The 23342-nt window shown below is 36.8% G+C and overlaps 2 protein-coding genes across 3 annotated transcripts in view; both read left to right on the forward strand.

Moving 5' to 3' along the window:
* LOC108717409 (histone-lysine N-methyltransferase SMYD3-like) overlaps positions 1 to 23342 on the forward strand; it is a 231136-nt gene that overhangs the window by 159300 nt on the left and 48494 nt on the right. Inside the window, exons 2-3 of the mRNA XM_041564450.1 lie at positions 13446 to 13513; positions 20792 to 20894. Coding sequence (XP_041420384.1) covers positions 13446 to 13513; positions 20792 to 20894 — 171 coding nt within the window. The remainder of the gene's footprint in view (positions 1 to 13445; positions 13514 to 20791; positions 20895 to 23342) is intronic.
* On the forward strand, positions 4929 to 9909 carry LOC121394197. Of its 2 annotated transcripts, none has more exons than XM_041564448.1 (2): positions 4929 to 5669; positions 5739 to 9909. In XM_041564448.1, the coding sequence occupies exon 2, from the start codon at positions 7834 to 7836 to the stop codon at positions 9382 to 9384; it is 1551 nt and encodes a 516-aa protein (XP_041420382.1). In that variant the 5' UTR covers positions 4929 to 5669; positions 5739 to 7833; the 3' UTR covers positions 9385 to 9909. The 2 variants fall into 2 exon arrangements, with proteins under 2 accessions (XP_041420382.1, XP_041420383.1); XM_041564449.1 differs by having other exon boundaries at positions 4929 to 5361; positions 6794 to 9909.

Raw genomic sequence — 23342 nt, forward strand, 5'->3', positions numbered from 1 at the left:
TTAATTGTTCCATTCATTGTATCAGTTATTTATTTTATGAGTTGAATGCCATTTTTCCAGCTCATTAATATCCTTCTTAAAGACTGTAACGCAAAACTGCCCTGTATACTCAATAAAGAAGCAATATGATGTCATCTATGGCCATTTAATGCAAGACACTGCTGTACTTGTTTTAGTAGACACTGACTGACACTGCAAGGGACCAACTGGTCAAATTAAAGATGTTCCATTTACCACCACTATTCATAATCTCTTTCAGCCAGTTCTCTATTCAAGTACAAATATTATGTTCAGGGTCTAAATTCTGTAATTATTCAATAACCTTCTGTGTGGTACTCCATGAAATGCTTTTGTAACATCTAACTAGATCTCATGCTTTCCCACCCTAGTGTCTTGGAAAAGAAGGAACTTATATTTGTCTCTCAAATGTATTCTGTGTGGACCCATGCTAGCACCAAGTCATAATATTGTAATTTAAATGCATTTCAGTATCTAATTCTTTATTACCACCTCAAAAAGCTTTCCTACCTGAGATGTCAATCTAACAGGCCTATAGTTTTCAGGCTGTTCTCTTTCCTCATGAATACAAAATGTGTGCATTTGAATGATTTTATAACTATCCATTCAAAATGAATTCTTTTTTATAAACAGTACTTTATATATATTATTTTTTCCCTTTAATTAAAGAGAAAATGCTTAGATTGTGCATCAACTCAGGAACAAGACAAGCTTGACCTACAATTGGCAAATAACAAAAGACATCCTATGTGAACACGGCCGGTCCCTATGGTTGCCCAGAACGCTCTCCCTGGTTCTCCTGCAAGAGATACCTCGCGGCATCTGAGTAGCGGAGGACTTCACCTGAAGCCAAAGGCGGCTTCTATAGACAGAAGAGTGGGCTGTGACTGGAGCCTTGGAGTTAGTGCTGGGTTTTGGGATACCATACGTTACATTGTTACTCTTCAATTAGTTCTGGAATCAACATCACCAAGGACTAAATAAAATGAGGTCATATATCATTTTTAGGAAGGTTTTGGTTGGACATCTAAATGATTGTGGAGTATAAAATGGGAAAATGTAAAACTAAACTAGTTATTATAAATATAGCTAACATTATTTCCATTAGACAATAATTAAAATATTGTGGCCATATTTGAAACATCCACTGATCTACTAGACTAGATTTTTGCAAGTAACCAGGAAAATCAATACCAAAACTATTTTCTTACACTGGGCATCATGGGGCATGGTTGACTGATATTGGCATGAGGTCATTAAACAGAGTTTACAGTATATTCAGAGGTATATTTAGGAAACTAAATTTAGTATGATGCTTTTGTTTCATACACATAAATGTTTCCAGAAACACAGGATATTTGAACAGTGAAGCAATAGTTTTTGCAACAGCAGGGGTCAAATAAAAACATATGTTTGTAGATCATAGTTAACCATTTTATGGACATTCTAATAGAGTGAATGTGTATCCTGTTATAAATCTAGATAAAAATCATGCCATTAGCCTGTACTTTCTGGAGGAAAAACATATGTTGTTAAATATTTAGGCAAATGATGTGCCAAAGGTGTAAAGATGAAACAGAAAGTTAAATTAAACAATGATGTACTGTTGTAGAACACACTGCTTTGATCTGTATTATTGTACAACATTTATGTGTACCATCAAAAAAGGACACTACTATAAAACAAAAAATATTATATACTGTATGATATAAAAAAATATTATTATATAGAAACTGCATTTCTGCCTCAAAATAATGCATATTGGGGCAAATGTACATAATATAGTAGTCCAACGTCACTAACCTGATCAATTACTGTTTTTGGTAGAAATTATATTTTTACATGGTAAATACTTTACTAGAAGGTGTCGTAGAGTAATAGAAAACCAACAGACCTAACAGTCATGACATGCAAGCTGCTGATTCTGTGTAATTGAATCATTAATTGAGGCTTGTTCAAAATAATAATAGCTTGTTCCAAATAATAGCAGTGTGGAGTTCAATTAGTGAGGTCATTCATTCTGTGAAAAAACAGCTGTCAATTACGGCCCTTACTTAAGGAAGCAAGGCAGCAAATGTTGTGCATGCTGGTTATAGTGCATTTCTCTCTGAAAATCTGAGTAAAATGGGTCGTTCCAGACATTGTTCAGAAGAACAGCGTACTTTGATTAATAAGTTGATTGGAGAGGGGAAAACATATAAACAAGTTCAGTAAATGATAGGCTGCTCAGCTAAAATGATCTTTAATGCTTTAAAATGTCAACCAAAACCTGAAAGACGTGGAAGAAAACTGAAAAAAACTATTCGGATGGATAAAAGAATAGCAAAATGGCAAAGACACCCAATAATCAGCTCCAGGAAGAAGAAGAAGGTCTAAAGTTGTTTCAATTAGAAGACGCCTATGTAAAGCCAAGCTATCGTCAAGAAGCCCCTGAAAAGTACCAATCTTGAAAAAAAGATGTGCTGAAGAGGATCCAACATTGACTAGCCTAAAGAAAATAACACTACATTTTGAGGACTGATGAAATCACGATTGTTCTTTTTTGGGTCTAGGGGCCCCAGACAGTTTGTCAGATGACCCCCAAACACTGACCTCAAGCCACAGTGGACTGTGAAGACAGTGAAGCATGGTGGTGGAAGGATCATGATTTGGGGATGTTTCTCATACTATAGTGTTGGGGCTATTAATTGCATGCCAGGGATCATGGATCAGTTTCAATACATCAAAAAACTTGTAGAGGTCATGTTGCCTTATGCTGAAGAGAAAATGCCCTTGAAATGGGTGTTTCAACAAGACAACGACCCCAAACACACCAGTAAACAAGCAACATCTTGGTTCCAAAGCAACTAGATTGATGTTATGAGTGGCCAGCCCAATCCCCCGATCTTAATCCAATAGAAAATGTGTGGGGTGATATAAAAAATGCTGTTTCTGAGACAAAACTAAGAAATGCAGAAGAATTGTGGTAACAGGTGCCAGAAGTTGGTGGACTCCATGGGGCAGATTCACTAACCACCGAAATACCCATCACACCCATCACTACACTTCGCCAGGTGAAAATTCACTCAGACAATGCTAATTCACTAAAAGGCGGAGTTTCGCCGTGGCCACTGCACACTGGCGACTTTCCGCTAGCGTTACTTCTGCAATGTGAGAAATTCAAAGCGAAGATGCGCTAGCATTCATTTCTGCCTCGTGCAAATTCGCTAGAGGCCTTGCACTCAGGTTAATTTGCATACGGCGGGAAATTTAAAGTTCCGTGGAAGTCTTTATGTTATATGTTGCAGCTAATACATTACATTTCCACTGTTAATTACACATGTCCAGGGAACCTTAATAAAGATGATAGAGGTATTATAATGCCCTACACATGAGCCCACTGTATAGTTAATGTTCTAGAAAATGTTAGAATGTTAGAAAATGTATGGGGGAAAAACATTTTTAGGCCTTTTGCAGGCTATCACTCTCTTTCGCTAGTGAATTGGCGCCTGCGCTCATTAGTTAATTGCTGATGGAAACGCTGGCAGTGTTTGCCACTTCACCCTTAGTAAATCTGCCTCCATGTAACACAGACGTGCAGCAGTTCTCAGAAAAAGTGGTTATACAACTAAATATTAGTTCAGTGATTCAAAGGAAAGCAAAATCTTGAAACATTTATCAGTTTGTAAAGTAAATGTTTGGGTCTGTAAAGAAGAATGCAGACACTGCTATTTTTTGGAACAGCCTAGTATTCTCTTTACCATGATTAAAATTATTTGTTGCCAAAATCTCAATTGGATCTCAATTAAGAGCAAAAAACTTGGATAAAAGATGGTATCTATAAGTGACGAGTTCATGTGGAAGGCAATGGGAGTTGTAATATTAAAATCCAAGCTATTTTTCAATTTGAGTTTGAGAAAACTGGAAATATGCCAGGCTCATTGAAAGTGATGGGTAAAATATGTATGTCACCGTGTTTGAGTTTTGTGTTCATGTTTTTAGGCAATTGTGTTTTGGAGATTCACATTTTTTAATAAAAAGTGTGCAAAATTAAAAAAAATTTCAAATTAGAAAAAATTGGAAAAGAACATTTTAAAAAGTTGACTGTTGTATTTGCATAGAAGAGTGCTTTTATATTTGTGTATCGCTAAGTTTTTCCCTCTGAAAAAGCAGCAGTTCTGGCATGCTTTACTAAAATGATAGTTATCGTTATTAAAAACCCCTATGGTTGAAATTGTGGTAGGATTTATTTTTAAAGGGTAACATGGCAAAGGACACAACTTCACAGTTCATAAATGTGATAAAGATAACAGAAAGCTGCCATGAACAATATCTATATGCATCTTAATGAAAACATTTAAAACAGAAAATCATGGCATAATACTATTTATTTAGCTGCAAAACAATTTCATAGAAATGCCTGTGCCATTGAACTCTCAGCATTTTGTTCAACCTGAAAGTACACTGCCTAAAATACAACTGGGAAGTGAGTGTTGTGAGAGAGAGAGTGAGAGAGAGAGAGAGAGAGAGAGAGAGAGAGAGAGAGAGAGAGAGAGAGAGAGAGAGAGAGAGAGAGAGAGAGAGAGAGAGAGAGAGAGAGAGACTGAATGTCTGTTCTCTTCTGGCACTTCTTTTGGTAAACCATAGATGTCAAACTTCCCATAGACTGTAAGAGGATCATGGCTGCATGATCTGAACGAAAGGTAATTTTAACTTTATTTCCCTTAAGGCAGCCCTCACCACTCAAGTCTTTCTCTCCATGATCCCTATCTCATGCTGTAGCCAGACCACTATATACACTATTGTCTGAATTTGTAAAATACATGATCCACTATAGTGTACGTGCATGTCTCTATATACCATAAGATGTTGTCCATGGCATGTTAAATAGTTTAAAGGGGCAGATTTACTAAAAGGCAAAGAGGCCGTGTGATACAAATGTGATGTGTGTGTCTATGACTGACTAATTGATTAGCCAGAATAGAAAGGACTGGGGTCAATATAATGAAGCATAGGCAATAGAGATAATGATTAAGGCTCCTGTAGGTTACTAAAAGTCAAAAGAACAATTCATATAAACATGTTGTTGCAAGCGTGAATCATAGTTATGAGACTGATATTTGCTGCCAAATTCAATAGTTCCTGTAGGTTACTAAAAGTCAGACTCGCCTGATGTTGTTGTGCAACATCAGGCCCAATCAGTAATTGCCTTGTGGGATCAACCCCACGAATGAAGTATAAGGTTTGAGATTTTCCCATAATAGCTAGGGACTTTGCCACTGCTGACGAGCTGTGTGATGCTGTTATGGTTTGCTGCCTCCAAAATGCCGTGTCCCCCGGTTGGAGTGATGATATAATATCTAGGTAACGTATTAATTCATTAACCCTGTATATATTAACTCTTTTCACTGATAAGTGTAAGTAATAAAAAGTGTTGCATGACAATTGATTTCCTGTTTTAATACAGTGAGGTGTGGGTGGGGTAGGTTAAGCTACCAATCATAGCAATACATTTAGTGGCGCTGCGAGCAGGGTAACTTAATCTTTGTCCGATATGTTTCGGAAAAAGGAGAAAGTTATCTACGAATCTGCAGAGGCATGGGAAAAGAGTTTACAAAATGCAGAACCAGTGAATGTAGTACGGACCTTAGAGAAGTTTCCCTGTAAATCAGGTGATGTAGTAGAAGAGATAAACTCTCTAGATGTTGTAAATACTCTAGAGAAGTTTCCCTGTAAATCAGGTGATGTAGTTACCCTAGCTCGTAGGAGTTGGGTGTTGGCTTCAGCATACCGTATTGTGCACACACGGCTATGTGAGGCAATCGAGGAAAAAAACAGCTTCAACGGAAAACGTTGAAAGCAGAAGGAAAGTGTTTAACTTTGGAATGTAATGTCAAAATCTTGCGAGATAAATTGGAACACTACCAGCACATAGCTGAAAAGACTTCTATGTTGGTGGCTCAGCATAAATATAAATTTTGTTGGCATTTTTTGCCAAAGTACTTGGAACTTTGCCAAGAGGCATAAAATTTGTTGGCACTGTGCCAAAAATATTTGGCGTTTTGCCAAATTTCTTGGCAGTTTGCCAAATAACAGAAAAAGAGAAGAATAATGTTTGGAAAAAGGGAGAAATCCAAAATTGTGAAAAAGAACCCCAAGATATACCCGGCTGGACCGAGTCACCTTATTGTATAGTGGCACAAGAATTATGTACACATGGGTTAGCAGAACAATGGGATGAGAAAGTAGAAGAGATAAACCCTCTAGATGTTGTAAATACTCTAGAGAAGATTCCCTGTAAATCAGGTGATGTAGTAGCACTAGGAAAAAGAGTTCCATTAGGATTCTGGAATAGAAAATTATCTGATGTAGGTGAAAAATATACGCCTTTTGAAAAACAGCTATTGGCATGTAATTGGGCATTGGTTGATACTGAACAACTAACCTTAGGACATGAAGTACTTTTAAGACCACAAATACCAATTATGCAGTGGATAATGTCTAATCCTAAATCAAATAGGATAGGACATGCTCAGGAACAGAGTATAATAAAATGGAAATGGTACATTTCCGAAAGGGCAAAAAAGGGAGGAGGACTCAGAATAGGGAGTTAGCCAAGCCCCCATATGGGTGAAACATGATTTTCGTCCATACGTCAATTTATCCATACATAGGAAGGGGGGGAATGTTCAAAAAGACATGTGTACCTTTTTGCAAAATACTGTTGTAACTGTATTTCATGTGGATGCTCATGTTACTCTTGACTCATTGGAACGTTTGTTTAATTCTCAAGCAGATGCTGAAGCGGCTATTTACAACATCCAACAAAGAAATCATTGAAAAAGAAACATAATGGTTCTCATTTCACTGGAAAACAAGTAAAGGATTATGCAACTGACAATAATATAGAATGGGTATATCATATTCCCTACTATCCCCAAGCAGCAGGGTTAGTCGAAAGAATGAATGGTATTCTGAAAGCAACCCTAAAGAAATTATCAATAATAGGCCTATAACTGATTCCACTACTCCATTGATGAGAATGTTAAATCCTAATTTAGTAGTATCAGCTGCAAAAATTGATAGTATCATCTATTGGAAATTACATAAGGATGCCCAAGCACCTTACAGAGGAACACCAGCATCGGCTGGACTAGATTTATGTTCTGTTGATACTATAATAATTGCACTTGGACAAGTAAAAATGATTCCTACTGGTCTGGAATGCAAAATTCCTGATGGTCATTATGGCCAAATAACAACCAGATCTAGTTTTGCGTTAAAAAGAACCATAGTAGTAGGAGGAGTAATTGATTCAGATTATCAGGGAGAAATAAAGATACTAATGATGAATCTAGGATCAGATTCAGTAATTGTGTCCAAAGGAGAAAGAACCGCTGAACTTTTACTGATACCTATTTATTTATCAGAAATAAAGGAAGGTGAGCCACCAACAGAATTAACAGTACGAGGAGATAAAGGGTTTGGGTCCACTAATACTGTAAATGTAGGAGCTAAAATATGCGTACAAAATATACAAGGACCGCCCTCTCCCGCCGAAGTTATAACTGTTGGAAAGGATAGAACATTGTTAATCATGAAGCCTGGACAAGAAAGATGGGAATATGTCCCACAGGAAAAATGTTATCTACGAGAATGATTGATATTTGTTTATAATTACAGATAAAGAACCATTGGTGTTTCCTTGGAATCCTTGGAATCTGGTGTTTGGCATCAAACAGAAGTGCATGGACTCCGGGGATACGAGTGACTAATACCCATAATTCCACTCGCAATTGGGGATGGAAAAATGATACTTCTAATCGAACAGAATATATGGACCAGTTAAGAAAAATGGGTATACAAAACGTAACTGGACAATATAATTGGACTTTTACTGCCAATAGTAAATGGATAATATGTGCAAATGCTACTAACATTGCTGGAAGAAGAGTACCTTGGCAATCTTTATTGCATGTCTGGAATATAGATTCTGCTACTCAAAACCTCGGACATATTAAAAGATTGCCGGCTACCTGTATACCTGTTGCTACAATAGGACAAAAAATTATATTGCATATTAATATTGTATTTCCTGCCAAGAGATCATGTCATAATGCGAGACGTAAAAGAGCATGGTATGATACCCTTTTAGGGGGATATGGTACATTGGCAGGAACGTTAAATAGTTTTGACATAGAAACTTTAGCTAATAGAATGCACAAGGCAGGAGGCTTAACTAATGATGCTGTAGTGTGGCAAGCTAAATGGATGCCAACTATTTGGGCCCCATTACAACAACAAGTTGAAATTGATAAAAATATCAATAATATGGAATTGGAAGTTAATAATTTCAGTTTGAATTTTGATACTAACATGAAAAAATTTGTTAACTGGACAGTATGTACATTGCAGACTATTTATGAACAACAACAAAAAGATAATATGAAAACTTTATTAATGACGGGTAATGAACAAGTATGGAGAACCGTGTTTAATAGAACACAAGAATGGATACAAATATATCCACATCAAATGGTCTGCAATGACACCATATGTAGAGGAACTGTGATATTGTTTAATATAACACGTCCGACTATTATGTGTAAGTATATAGTAATGCCTTTAATTATCTCTGGATATTTTTGGCAGCCTCTATTTGTAGGAGCATATATAGATAACAAAAATAGAACACACAATTTAGAAAATTGTGAAGATACATATAATGGGAAAGTTTGTAAATTACAATCATCAGTATATGAACCATGTTTATTACAAAATTCTATTAATCAGTGTTTGTGGACTGTCCTTCCACTATCTTATGAATGGATGTTAGAAATCAGTCCACAAGTGATATGTGTAGTCACTAATCAATCTGTAATACCTAAAATGCAGACCCCTTTTGTTGGTTGCATACACAATGTTTCAGCATTTACATGGCAAAATCAAACATTTTTATTATCTCCAAATGAGATGATTAATATTACCCATATTTGGACCCCTCACGTACTAGATCCACCCAATTGGAATTTGTCTTTACATCGATTAGAGCGAATTATGAATTCTTCGAACGAAGTACGTGATGTTATTGTACGATTGAATAACAGTTTGGCAGCTCACCAATTATATACTACCATAGTAGCTCAAAAAATTGTAAAGTTAGGTTCAACTATTGCAGATGCTACATCTCACCATTGGTATGATGTTTTCACTGGGTATAGCCCTTCTGCTGAACACATGTTCTCTGTCCTGATTCATCCCTTGCTCATCATCATGATATGTATGTGTATTCTAACTATTTGGAATTGTTATGTCTTCTATAGCATGTGTTGTAAACCAACAACACAACAAATTAAAATGGTAACCTACGGTCGCATTAATCATTAGGGGCCGAATGTGATACAAATGTGATGTGTGTGTCTATGACTGACTAATTGATTAGCCAGAATAGAAAGGACTGGGGTCAATATAATGAAGCATAGGCAATAGAGATAATGATTAAGGCTCCTGTAGGTTACTAAAAGTCAAAAGAACAATTCATATAAACATGTTGTTGCAAGCGTGAATCATAGTTATGAGACTGATATTTGCTGCCAAATTCAATAGTTCCTGTAGGTTACTAAAAGTCAGACTCGCCTGATGTTGTTGTGCAACATCAGGCCCAATCAGTAATTGCCTTGTGGGATCAACCCCACGAATGAAGTATAAGGTTTGAGATTTTCCCATAATAGCTAGGGACTTTGCCACTGCTGACGAGCTGTGTGATGCTGTTATGGTTTGCTGCCTCCAAAATGCCGTGTCCCCCGGTTGGAGTGATGATATAATATCTAGGTAACGTATTAATTCATTAACCCTGTATATATTAACTCTTTTCACTGATAAGTGTAAGTAATAAAAAGTGTTGCATGACAATTGATTTCCTGTTTTAATACAGTGAGGTGTGGGTGGGGTAGGTTAAGCTACCAATCATAGCAATACAGGCCGTCACTAACAAAAATTCACCAGAAATCCAATCCGCAGGGACATCGCCAATTTACTAACAGGTGTGGAAGACAATTGGCTAGAGAAAGAGTCCATCGCTATCGCAGTTTTGCGCCCTATTGTTTGGCAAATTTTTGTTCAGACGAATGATCGTCCACAAATTCACTGTGCGAATTTTACCAATGTTACCTTTTTCACCAGAGTTCCCTTCGCCACCTTAGACCTGACGAACTGATAAAATGAAGCAACATAGTACTCAATCTTATGTCTGTGATGTCATATCCTGTATGCCGGAAAGTCATAAAAGTTCTAAAAAACGCTGGCGTTTTTCATATTTAAAGCAGGATTGCCTTCAAAAGTCCTAACTATTAAAGATTTTTGTGTTAACATTTTTTTCCAAATCAATTGAGGGGCATGCCACATTTCTTTTAGGGTGGGCTAATGTCTAGGACATTAGAGGATCTCTTTTGTGTTTATTTTGCTTCCTTGGACATTTGTAATAAAAAGTGGCCACTTCAAGTCTTCTCGCCAACATCTCTAATAAAGACATCTAAGCGACATATAGGGGCACATTTACTAAAGGTCGAATATCGAGGGTTAATTAACCCTCGATATTGGACCCTCAAAGTAAAATCCTTCGACTTTAAATATCGAAGGATTTACCGCAAATACTTCGATCAAACAAACAATGGATTTTAATCCATCGATCAAAGGATTTTCCTTTGATCAAAAAAAGCTTAGAAAACCTATGGGGAAGGTTCCCATAGGCTAAAATTGTAGTTCGGTAGGTTTAAAGTGGTGAAGTATGTAGTCAAAGTTTTTTTTAAAGAGACAGTACTTTGACTATCGAATGGTCGAATAGTCGAACGATTTTTAGTTCGAATCGTTCGATTTGAAGTCGAAGTCGTAGTCAATGGTCGTAGTAGCCTACTTCAAAATTCAACGTTTTTTTTACTTCGAATCCTTCACTCGAGTTTAGTAAATGTGCCCCATACAGTATGTACCCGCCCTATTCAAATTGACCTAAGAGTAAGTGTACTAACAAAGTTTTGCTAGGCAGATATGAACGCTTGTGAAAGTTCGCTATGACATGCTCTCACTGCAGAATTAACACTAGTGAAACTTCACCAGCGTTTGGTTAGAGAGATCCAACTTTGCATTTTAGTGAATTAGCATAGTAGTAGCAAATTTCCACCTGGCGAAGTGTGGTGGAGCCTTTGCTGGCGATAATTCCCCCTTTAGTGAATTTGCTCTGAAGTGCTGATGGTCATAGCTGAGCAAAGTTCTAACTGACAATCAGCCTATTATGACTACCAGTTTAAAGTTCAAACTTTATTTTGTCCAACCCTGTACAGTGTTTGACACACACAGGGTAGTTTTCCCCTCTACGGTTTCTATTCTGTTTTTTTTCCTGTGATATGCTATTAATCTATACATTTTGCAATTCCTTAATCTCTATTAGGCAGTTATTACACTAACACATTTTTCAGGCCTAAAGTTAATATTTTTACATATGCTGTACACTGGTGCAAACGACTGGGCTGGCAGGACACCTGGAAAAAAACCTTGCAGGCCCAGCCTGCCCAGTCTGGGTCCTTTTGTGGAAGCTGGAAGCAGCTTCTGACTTCCCTCCCTGGCCCCCTGCGCAGCTGTACAAAAGCGAAGGTGGGTGGGCAGTTTGCGGCTCAGGGAGGTGGTCAGTAGTCACTATGTGCCAGGTGTCGCCTCGCCTGGTCCCTGCTTATTCAGTAATTGAGTATCTGTTGTTTAATCAGTAGTATCTATTGTAGTTAGTAGTAATTTAGTATCTGTGTAAATGCATGCATTTCCAAAACAAGGGTTTTTAATTACAAAGTTATGATCATAAAATAGGCAAACCACCATACCAAGTCAAGGTAAACTCTATATGGTGGCCCTAGCTTCAGCTATATTTTTAATAGGCTGGCACCTCCCTGCATGGTAGAATTTCTTGGGGAAAGTGTCTCCTGACCTGGACATTGGTCACAGTCCCAGGCTTGATCCGCCTTTAGTTTTTATATGGAGAGAGTTTGCCAAGACAAATGCAAGAGTCCTCTGCACTCAACCCATTATCAATATATTTAAGACAGAGAAATTTTGTGCATACTGCTACTGAAAAATGCCTTACCCTTTTAACAAAACAGGGATTGTTTGTCCATATATTGCAATATATTTAAGCTGGCCAACTACGTCAAAGTCATCCCATATCTGGCCAGTCCTATGCTCAATTTTCATCTGATTCATTAAGAATTCTATTGCTTCATTATACATTTTACAAAGGGACTACGTTTTACCTGCAACTGTAAGAGATTTTAAAGGAGGGAGATTGCTCAGACTAACACCTTTTTTTAAAGGCATAAGAACAGCAGTGTTCTTTAAAGACATCTGCAACCATGTTAGTCTAAATTATGTTCATATTTTGTTGTAAAGTTTAACAATAAAAAACAGAAAAACCCTAAACCACTACCGCCATTTGCTACGACTATTATTTCAACACATCCCTTTTTATCATAACCCCCATTAAGGGCAGGAGGGTGGCGGCTGCAAAGGTAAAATGGCGGCTAACTCCTCCTGTTCTACCCATTTCACTCTCTTCCTATTGTCTTCAACCATTCAACCCCCACACTACATTTCCCATAACCCCCTGCAATTAACACCTTCTGGCTCCCTTCCTAGCCTTTTCATAATCTTGTCTCCCATCTCTTTCACTTCCTTACAGTCTCTGAGGAGACCCTTCTATGTTCAAAACAGGGTTTTAGTATTTTGCAATTAGTGTTTGGCTGTTGAATCTACCTCTTAGTTACTCAGTTCTCTTCTGCTGCCAGTGAGGCAGTGGTTATATAAGGTGCCTATATGTGACGATTCTTCCCACCTACAACTACAATGTCAATCATGCTAATGGATTAAAATGTCTGTTTCCTTGATAACACCAAAGATGCATGACACCTACATTTGCTTTCAATGTGGCAGCATTAATTATTGAGATGCTTTCCTTCTGCTGTATGGAACAATCTAACACAGCGTATTTGTTATTACTTTTATTCTTGACTTTCTCAATGTCTCCTAGATAATTTTATGTAGAAATCATTAGCAACTGTATTAAATAACTGAGGCACAATGAATAAGCCAAGGACAATCATGCCTCACACCATCTGAATGCACCTTATTTATAAAGGCTTGCTGCTTGATGGACACTTTCCAGTTGTACTTGCTAGCATAATACCATCTTGTTGGCATTTACACTTGTTTTTCTGTTGAATGTTATCAGTGTATAGAATGAAAATAATGTACCTGGAACCCACCTGTGATAAATGGAACTAAACATTGTTTTGTTGTGTTTATGGCCTTCTAGAGCAATTTGTTGAATTTAATAGACTTTGTTTATTGGATGTTTCTTTCCTGGAGGTCAGAAGCCACTAATCCCGGATTTGCTTTTCTTGTTTTTACAGGTGACCTGTAACAGTTTCACCATTAGTGATGGGGAGATGCAAGACGTTGGTGTTGGCCTGTATCCCAGGTAATGCATACACTGGCTTATTCACAGTTACTAAATGTCTTTTTAGTTCTTTGGGTAGCCAGAGGGGTTTAAGAAAACGACTTCCACTGTTAAATTGCAAGGAAATAAGGGGAAAATGTTGGTTTAGAAAAAAGTTGTTTTGAGACTGCCTCATTACAGCTGAAGAAATTATTCATGAAGGCCAGTACTGATGGCTTTTTGTTTAAGTTTAGCATGTGGCTTTCAGTAAGGAGGGAGACAAGGTAAATGCTGTAACTAGAGGCCCAAGTTTATATTTCATGTAGCAACCGGGTATGGTAATGTAAGCAATAAAACGGAAAGGGAGATTTTCATTCTACCAAAATGCTTAACTTTCGCACAGCTGGAAACACGTTCAGTTGTTCCAGTTTAAGTCTGTAACCTGCAGCACTTGATTTATACATCTGTCAGCTGAAAAATATCCATAAACAAAATAGAATGTTGTATATAATACTGTATGGTACCTAACCTTTATTATTAGCTTTACGTTTTCCTTCAACCCTTAGCTAATTAGCATCGTTTGGGAAAAATAACTAAAGGGTACAAAAATGCTAATAGATTAATGCAATGAGGGGCAAAATCTTTTTCTACATTTAGCAACCCAAAAGTTTGTTTTTTTAACAGGTAAATTAAATTATTTCTCATGTGGATGAATAACAAAACACAATTATCCTTTCTTTTGTAACTATGACACTCATGAGGGGTCAGTTACATTACCCCGGGGTAATGCAATAGTGTACCCCTTAGTTATCACATAGTAAGCACTTGTGTCCAGGGCTGAACTGCATTTGGCACCTTGTCAGTGTCAGATGAAAATCCAGTTCAAAGAGCAGAGTGCAACTGAATGACCCACAAGTTAGATTACAGTTAGCAGACAGGAGAGTGGTGCCTAAGTGTCTTCCACCTCTCACCAATACAGTGCTGACTTGTATGATATAAAGGGTGATATTCTAAGACAATTTGCAATTGGTCTTCATTTTTTATCATTTTTTAATATTAAGATTTTTGCTCAGCAGCTCTCCAGTTATGCTATTTCATTATCTGTATAGTTGTTAGAGTCCTATTTAACCTAGTACCAAAACTGTGGTTTGAAAGAGAGACAGGCATATAAATAGAAAGATTAGTAATAACAAGTAACGATAACAATGAAATGGTCTTACAAAGCAATAGTTTGTTTTTGGCTGCTAGGGTCAATGACCTCAATTAGAAAGCTGGGAAGAGTCAGAAGAAGAAGAAGGCAAATAATTCATAAATTATAAAAAATAAAGACCAGTTGACAACTTGCTAAGAAAAGGCATTTCTGTAAGATACTGAAAGTTAACCTGAAGGTGAACCACCCCTTTAAGATTTGCAAATTAACCCTATAATGTTGTCTAGCTTCTGAATTTACTAATCGGAACCATGTTCTGTGTACATGTATACGAATTGTTCTTATGATTTGCATCAGCATTTTCAAGTCTGCAGTTAAGCATAATAAGCACATAATGATGCTGGCAATTGGTTTTCCAACCTATCTCATATTTAACCAGCCTGGCTGGTAACATTTATACCTGATACAAGTGAAGATAATACAAATAGCTAAACTGGAATTTTTTCCATATAACCTGGAAATTATAATTGGCTTAGTTCACATACTTAGTTCTTTTCATATTCCTATGAAAAGACATCATCCTAGCAAACAAATAAACATAAGGATAGCACAACCCATCCAGTCTTGCATTAATACTTTGAATAGATAGGAGAAGGCATGGGATTATAATTCTGCGTATATTCTGAATTGCCTCCATTTTAATAGTATAAGCACCACTTATTTAAGTGGTATTCAGTGGCCGCCATGCTTTCAATTAGAAGGTTAAGCCTGGCAATTAATAATACCAGCACAAGAGGACCTTTCACCTTCCAGATTTCACTGCAATCAAAAACAGGTTTTTACATTCCTAAAGTGCTTGTTCAGTGATTTTATTTGCATAGCACTAAAGTCTGTGTATTTTAGGTTACTGTCCTCTCTTCCATATTGTGTTTGGTTATGATTATTAGATTGCATCTTGTTAATAAGCATGTGTGTTATATATATAATTACAGTAAAGTAACTCACAGAAATATTGTGTTTTATTTTAAAATATTAGTCAATTTAAAGGCTGCTCTTATAGTTCTGTTGCTGAGATTGAATCTACCATTGCAGGAAATGAAAACGGAACCTTTTCCCTTCATTCCCAGTTAAAGCAAACACTTGAAAGGAAAAAAATATATAATGTAGGATGTTAAATATTTTCTTTTATTGTTAAAACTTAAATACATGTACCTGCAATATTAACTCATATATCTTTGATATATTATTGTTGGTACAAACATGGAGGGGCTTGATTATAGAAATTAGCTTATTTTCCATTAAGTATAGCTGCAATGTATAAAGAAAAAGCATTGTTGTCAAAGCAGATCTCTAAAACACAAATCATGTACTCAGTAAATGGAACAAATTGCTTCTCTTGCTGTATACAAAAAAAAACTCCCTGTGCAATTTAAAGGTAACTTAAATACCCTGATTAGTTAGCCAGTATTGGTGAGTTGCCTGTCAAGGTTAGCAGTGTATTGTTCTTGTTTAATAAAAGAAAACTCATCATAATCCTCTTCACTGGCATTGTTGAGAAGTCCCTGAGGACTGAGTGAACATCAATTATATTGATTGGTCAGCCAAATCAAAGAGTGTGGGGGGGATCAATATTCTGTAAGTAACAAAGCCGCAGGGGAATGGTGAACGCTTTTAAACTACCGAGTGAATCGGTGTATTAGTCCAATTGGTGGCTAAGTATTATAGTTTATAGCTAGATGAGACTGCACATATTGTGCTTATATTGATCTGATGTGGGATGCATACCTAATTGCTACGAGCTTAGGATTTTGCAGGCATTTGGAACAAAGTCAGTAGCCTATTAATATTTAAAATCAATAAGAATCACATGTATGTGTAACTGGGGTTGGACCATCCTGTAACTTGAGACTGAAACTATATATTCTTTACAACTACATTCTACATACTGAATCATTTTTACAGACTGGAGAACTTAAGCAACTATTTACAGACACCTTGGTGGATTAAATACATTCGGAACTGCACCCTAAGAACTATTTACAGTATAGAGTGTTTTTAGGGCCCATAGTTATCATAGTAATTTGGAGATTTCCATATAAAACTTTATGATGTTATTATCTATTATGGTGAAACATTGTTGATCAATAGGGTGTATTATAGTAATTATTTATTAATAAATTGCAGCTTTCTGGTTGATAATGTTGTGACCTGTTTAAAATTAAGGAGGAGGGCCCCTCCTCCTATTAGTATCACCACTAGTTTTTAAATGTGGTTTTAACAGTATTTGTTGGAATCTTTATGAATAAATATAGGCATTTTATGCATATTCATGGTCACTAATGTGTTGTATTATTAACAGGCTTACTGAGAGTTAAGTGCAGAAGCAGTTTATGATAAATGCACTGTTTATTAGGTATTAGGGTTATTATACTGTAAGTATTTCGTGTCCTTGACAAGCAGAAAGGCATTTGTTGTTTTGCTTTATTCTGCTCGTTTCCTAGCAAAGAAGATCATCCTATTTTAGATACAGTATATATTCCATGAGTTGTAGCAAATCCATATTTCTATATATACACAACAATTGGGACTATAAATCCCCGCCCATGTGACCCCCCAACTACTCAATTATACATGAATACTTCAAATATATAAAAGGCAATATTTATTGTTCAACACTATGCCAAAATCTCAAATTAAAAACAATTAAAACCAAACTAAGCAGCGCTGCGTGTACAAAGGGATCCCTTGTGAATATTATAGGTGTAACCCAGCATGGGTAATGATTAAATGTTGTGGTGTGAAAGTGGCGTATCTGGAGCCACCTATAGCGAAAGTTCCAAATTATCCGATGCTGGTATTCGATTAATTATAACCGAATTATGAATAATGGAATATCCCAGGTGTCAAAGTGCCAGAGTCAATAGGTATCAATAAAGCACCCCTTCAGGGTAGGTCTCCTCTAGATAATAACCCCGTTCAATGTTCAAGGGTGAGGAGGGGTTTTATGCACCTGCCGTACGGCCAAAACCCTGTAGGTGAGTACAAAATAATTGGAATGACCAAAAGGACGCCTCCGTGGGGTGTCCTACAAATATGGATGTTTTCCAGGGCAGCCACGCTCAACCAAGATAAAGTATATTACCGATCATGCGGAAGTCCGTGAATGACTGTGAGTCCTTAGAGAGACGTGTGGCAGCGTCTTCTGGTTGATAATGTTGTGACCTGTTTAAAATTAAGGAGGAGGGCCCCTCCTCCTATTAGTATCACCACTAGTTTTTAAATGTGGTTTTAACAGTATTTGTTGGAATCTTTATGAATAAATATAGGCATTTTATGCATATTCATGGTCACTAATGTGTTGTATTATTAACAGGCTTACTGAGAGTTAAGTGCAGAAGCAGTTTATGATAAATGCACTGTTTATTAGGTATTAGGGTTATTATACTGTAAGTATTTTGTGTCCTTGACAAGTAGAAAGGCATTTGTTGTTTTGCTTTATTCTGCTCGTTTCCTAGCAAAGAAGATCATCCTATTTTAGATACAGTATATATTCCATGAGTTGTAGCAAATCCATATTTCTATTATTTTTTATTCATTATAACTCTAGTAAAAAAATAACAATGAATAATGGATTCACGGAATGTTCAGAAGCCAGCAAGTGCGCATTTGCTCAGTGTTATGTTTTGGGTAGCCAAAGATGAGTAGAATATAACAGTGCTTTATTAGCAGAGACTCATGCAGCCATTACACAACAGTAACTTTCACTTTCACTTTCACTTTTTAAGCTGTATGAAGTATGCACAGTATAAGTCTGAGCACAGTGACATCTACAGGCCATTTGTATAAACACCACATATTCCCTCTATAGTAGGAAAGCATTTGGACAAATGTAATAAACAACAACAATGCATCTTAAAGCAATAATATACATTATTCACATCACATAGTCCTGGGTCCATGCAGGTAGTTTTCTGATTCTCTCAGTACGCCTTATAGGTTCACTTTCTTCAGGCCTATTGCAGTTGACATCAGGAGTAGGAAAATGTCCTTCATCAAATGGAGCTTCTCCAAAGTCATATCGAACATGAGCAAGACGACTTGCATTCCATATGTGTCCATAAGACAGTTCATATGTGTATGGTCCCCGCTGGCGTCTCACTTTGAGTGGTGTAGTAAATTTAGATTGTCCTTGTTTCAGTATTCCTGGTTTCTTAATTCTGATTAAAGATCCAGGCTGAAAGTGCACTTCTCTTGCACCACGTTTTCTGTCAGTATAAGTCTTACATTTAGTTTGTTGATGTTTCACAATGTCCGCAGTAGATGATTTTGTAGGCACAGTATTTTGTGGAAGTTTGATGTCTGCAACATGTAACTTAGTGTGCATTCCTATGCACAATATCTCTCTCTCAGAAAGGATTCAAACTCATATGAGACAAAGCGTGGTCCGTTGTCTGATATTAACTACTTTGGATTACCTTCTCTGCTGAAGACTGTAGACAGAAATGTTATAACTGTAGCTGATATTATATGAGAAAAGAATGCAATTTCAGGCCATTTACTGTAATAGTCTATCAAGGTTATAGCAAATCTACAGTCTATAGGAGCATCTGTAAAAGGACCCACAATATCAATAGCAAGTTTTTCCCATGCGGAATCATGGAATGATTTTGGTTTTACATCTGATCTGATCTAATCTGATCTTGTTTAGCTTTTGCAGGACATGTAACATGATTTACAGTGTGTTGTGTTGAACCACAGCGAAAGCAGTATTTTTTATTTGTATTTGCTGCACGGTTTTGCAGTGTAGGTGAATCCCTTTCCTTAGCACTTTATTTTGCCTGTGACTGTGCTTTATTAGGCCACAGTATTGAATTCACAATCTGTATTGGTCAGCAGCATGTAATTTTTAAACATACGGATCCAAGCAGTAAAAGGTATGGTAGGCTCACCAGGGTTTGGAAGAAAAGCTGCAGGCTGCTGCAGAGGTAGAAAAGACATCCTGTCGCCAATCTGTTATGTTTTGGGTAGCCGAGGATGAATAGAGTATAACAGTGCTTTATTAGCAGAGACTTGCGCAGCCATTACACAACAGTAACTTTCACTTTTTAAGCTGTATGAAGTATGTACAGTATAAGTCTGAGCACATTGACATCTACAGGCCATTTTTATAAATACCACACTCAGGGACCATAATATCCACATAGTTTAAATACCAAACCTGAAAGTCAAAAAAGTTACATGTAGGGAAGGTAAATGAGTCACTGTGTGGAAATGTAACCTGTGACTTACTGTTGGAATATACTGTATTGCCAATGGTCCAGGGATACTGAAAGTAATGCTTCTTTGGACTTCACTTCATGGAGGGGGTGGATGCTGCTGAAGAGTCTGAGGCTGGAGATCTCAGTAGGGAAAAATTAGTACTAGCGTAAATACAGTTTACCATAGAAGAATTTGGGGGAAAGGACCCAATGAATGTGGGCTTCTAGGGTATAGCAGTTATGGCATACTATTATTGTTGTAAGATACAGGGCCCAATTTTAAAATTTGGTGCCCCTAGGCCACCCGGCTGCTTGCACCCCCAACCACTCCCCGACTCACACTTACCTCTCGGCTGCTCGCACCAACCACTGCAGCACTTCACCCATCCACTGCTGCTGCCACCTTCTCTGATACATGCTAATCTTCTTCACCGGGGACTGGGCGGAATATTTAAATGTCTGTCAAAATCTTCCACCCAGTACAGCTGCAGCCAGTGGATAGTATGCCGCTCCCAGATATCTGCCATTCTAGGCCTGGACCTTCATAGCCTACCCACAAACCCAGGCTTGGTAAGATAGATGATTTCATGTAAGTGCACTTTTGTGTCTTCAAAGCATACCCAAAATAATGGGGCTTTATCCAAGCCACAATTTATGGTTAGGGGTAGCAAAGAGCCCTTTTTGGTGCCACTGCTCTTCATTCTAGCATTAGCAAGTTGCATTTCAGTTTGCTGCACGTTCCATATAAATACTTACAAAATAACATGAATATGAAAACTGCTTAAACAGAATTCAGGAGTTGGCTTTTTCAGATGCTTTTCACAGCTTTTCTTTTGCGCTTTAAGGCAGCATAAATATCTGGAATCTCTTGAAACCTGTCACTGTAATTTTTAATTTTTTTTTCTTTGTCAGTTTGTCATTGCTGAATCACAGTTGCGACCCCAACTGCATGATTGTATTTGAAGGCACATGTCTGCTTCTCTGCACAGTCAAGGAAATCCCAAAGGGTGAAGAGGTAAGATAAGTAACTTGTCCTTCTCTCTGTCACAAACACCTGGAATGGACAGTACTCACTGATTTACATTCCGGACTGCTGCCTCATCAGCACTTTCTGTATAAATTTTCTCTATCTCACTTGCAAAGTACAGTATGATACATTAAATTGACAGAATTTTCTGTGGGATACCTGTGTTATTACTTTGCATAAAGCTCACCCTGTCATGATATATTCCCAAGTGTCTTTCTCATTCTCAATGTAGACACACTTTTCTATTTCATTTTTCTCTGATACTGGGGAAGAAATACTTGAAATATAAAACAAAGTTCTTTGAGTAGCCATTTGTGCACTGAAGTAAATATACAATGGAAGCTGCAAGCTTAAAGATAATACCTTATGTGATTTGGTATGATTGCCCTTTAGATGATGAAATTGTTAAGTAACATTCTTCCTTGGTCAACGATAAAAAGGTACATCTACAGCAGAAAGAACATAGAGCTAATATATTTATGACCTTTTTTACTGAACAAGTAGAATTTGTCTCCAGAGTTGAGATAGTGGTAAATAGAACAGGCAGCAACCTAGAATATATGGATGTGGAGCTCGCTATGAAATTCCCCTCTCTCCTGAACTTTCTTTCCTTTTAATTCCTGGCAAGAGTGCTAAGTAAATTTAGGAGGTCCCTGTGTATTTAAAGGATCACTTTAATTAAAACTTATTGTTATCCATTGAGTTATATCATAAGCTTCTATGAATTTTTAATTATTAAACAGGTATCTTTCTATAGATTTTAAGTTATTACTGTATATCTTTTTATGTTGTTTTGAATTTCTTTAATTGTAGGAGCCAACATGAACACTAAGTGCAGAAAAAAACATGTTCAATAACCTAAAATCTACATACTGCATGGTTAATGAGAAAATAGAAAATGTAGAATCAGATTTACAGTATGCTTCAAAATAATTCGTTTTTTATATTTTTCTAAATTGATAGTGTATCTTCAAGGATGAGATTTTAAGTGGGAGTTTTTAAAAATGTGTGTTAGTGACTATATTTGTTCTCACCGTTGATTTGCATTTTAAATGTTCCACTACAAGAATAAAAATACTGCCTCAAACATGCCTTGACGGTATTGTAAAAGATTATAATACAGGACAAAATATAAAATAAAAATATCGTTGTGTTATGGTCATTAATCGAATGTTTGGTTATTGTAAATAAAACCTGTATTAGCCAACTACCAGTGAAATGGCAGCTGTTTATCTTCTTGCGTGCAATGGTTAGCTTAAATAATGTACTGCAGATATAGGAGAAGTTCTTATTGGTATAGTGAAGTAAAACTATTATAAGGAGATTACATTAAAGGAATTGTTCAGTATAAAAATCAAAACTAGGTAAATAGAAACTGAAAAGCAGGAATTTGTATTATGTTATGTTATGTTAGACATCCAGTCACTCCAGCCTTTATAGATTACATTTTTGGCTATCTAACTATATTATAAACATGTTTTATTTTGCACAATCAAACTATTTACCCAGTTTTTATTTTTACACTAAACTGTTCCTTTAAAAGAGAGAGCTCAGGCCTATGTCTCAAATGCATGAAAATGTCTAAGAACCAGGATTGCCACCTTTTGATCCTCTACAGTATAGATGGGGATGGAGCAGGTGATACTGTAGGTCGGGCTGGTGACATCCAGGGTGGGCCAGAGACATTACGGGGTTGGCTAGTGACATCAGGGATATGACTGTGACGCAGTGGCCCATGATTGGCCAAATCCTGTGTAATTCAGGGAGACTACTGTCTGAGTTCAGAAATCTGGCAGCCATTTTTGAACTGGACAGTAAAAACCATGTGACTGGTTGAAAACCAGACAGGTGAAAAACCTCATAATAAACTATAGAATTAAGTACAGTAAAGCTTCCAATTAGTATTCTTGTGCATGGACCTATCCCAAGAAGCCACAAAGGACACATGGGGACAGTTAAAAATGGCACTGTTGTATACCGCAAATTACCATGGGCAGGTTTGTTTTTAAAAAAAGAGGTACCCCAGTAAAATGTTAATAACTAGGAGTTGTCTAGCAAATTGGTCACATTCCTAGCATTCTTTTAACTTTACTTGTGCAGATGAAGGTGAAAGACTTGAGTGCAGTTTGTAGTATGTATCACTGCAGCCTGAGGTTTTTGTATGTATTTTATTTTCATAAATAAACTGGCAACTCTAATCAAATCAAAAAGGTTGTAAAAATTAAATAACTTGAAATATATAATAAAAAAAGATTGTATATAATTACAGCATTGTTTATTTATTACCGAATGGATAGCATAATACAACTGTAGCCCTATTCTGCTGCTGCAGGAAATCTAGCACTGATTTTCTTCCTCCTACAAGAGTGCTGTGTCTCCGATACAGGGGAGAATAGGTAAACTATAATATGATGTGTCTCTGCCCAGGGTTTAGGA

The sequence above is a fragment of the Xenopus laevis genome, chromosome 5S (assembly GCF_017654675.1).
Source record: "Xenopus laevis strain J_2021 chromosome 5S, Xenopus_laevis_v10.1, whole genome shotgun sequence".
NCBI lineage: Eukaryota > Metazoa > Chordata > Amphibia > Anura > Pipidae > Xenopus > Xenopus laevis.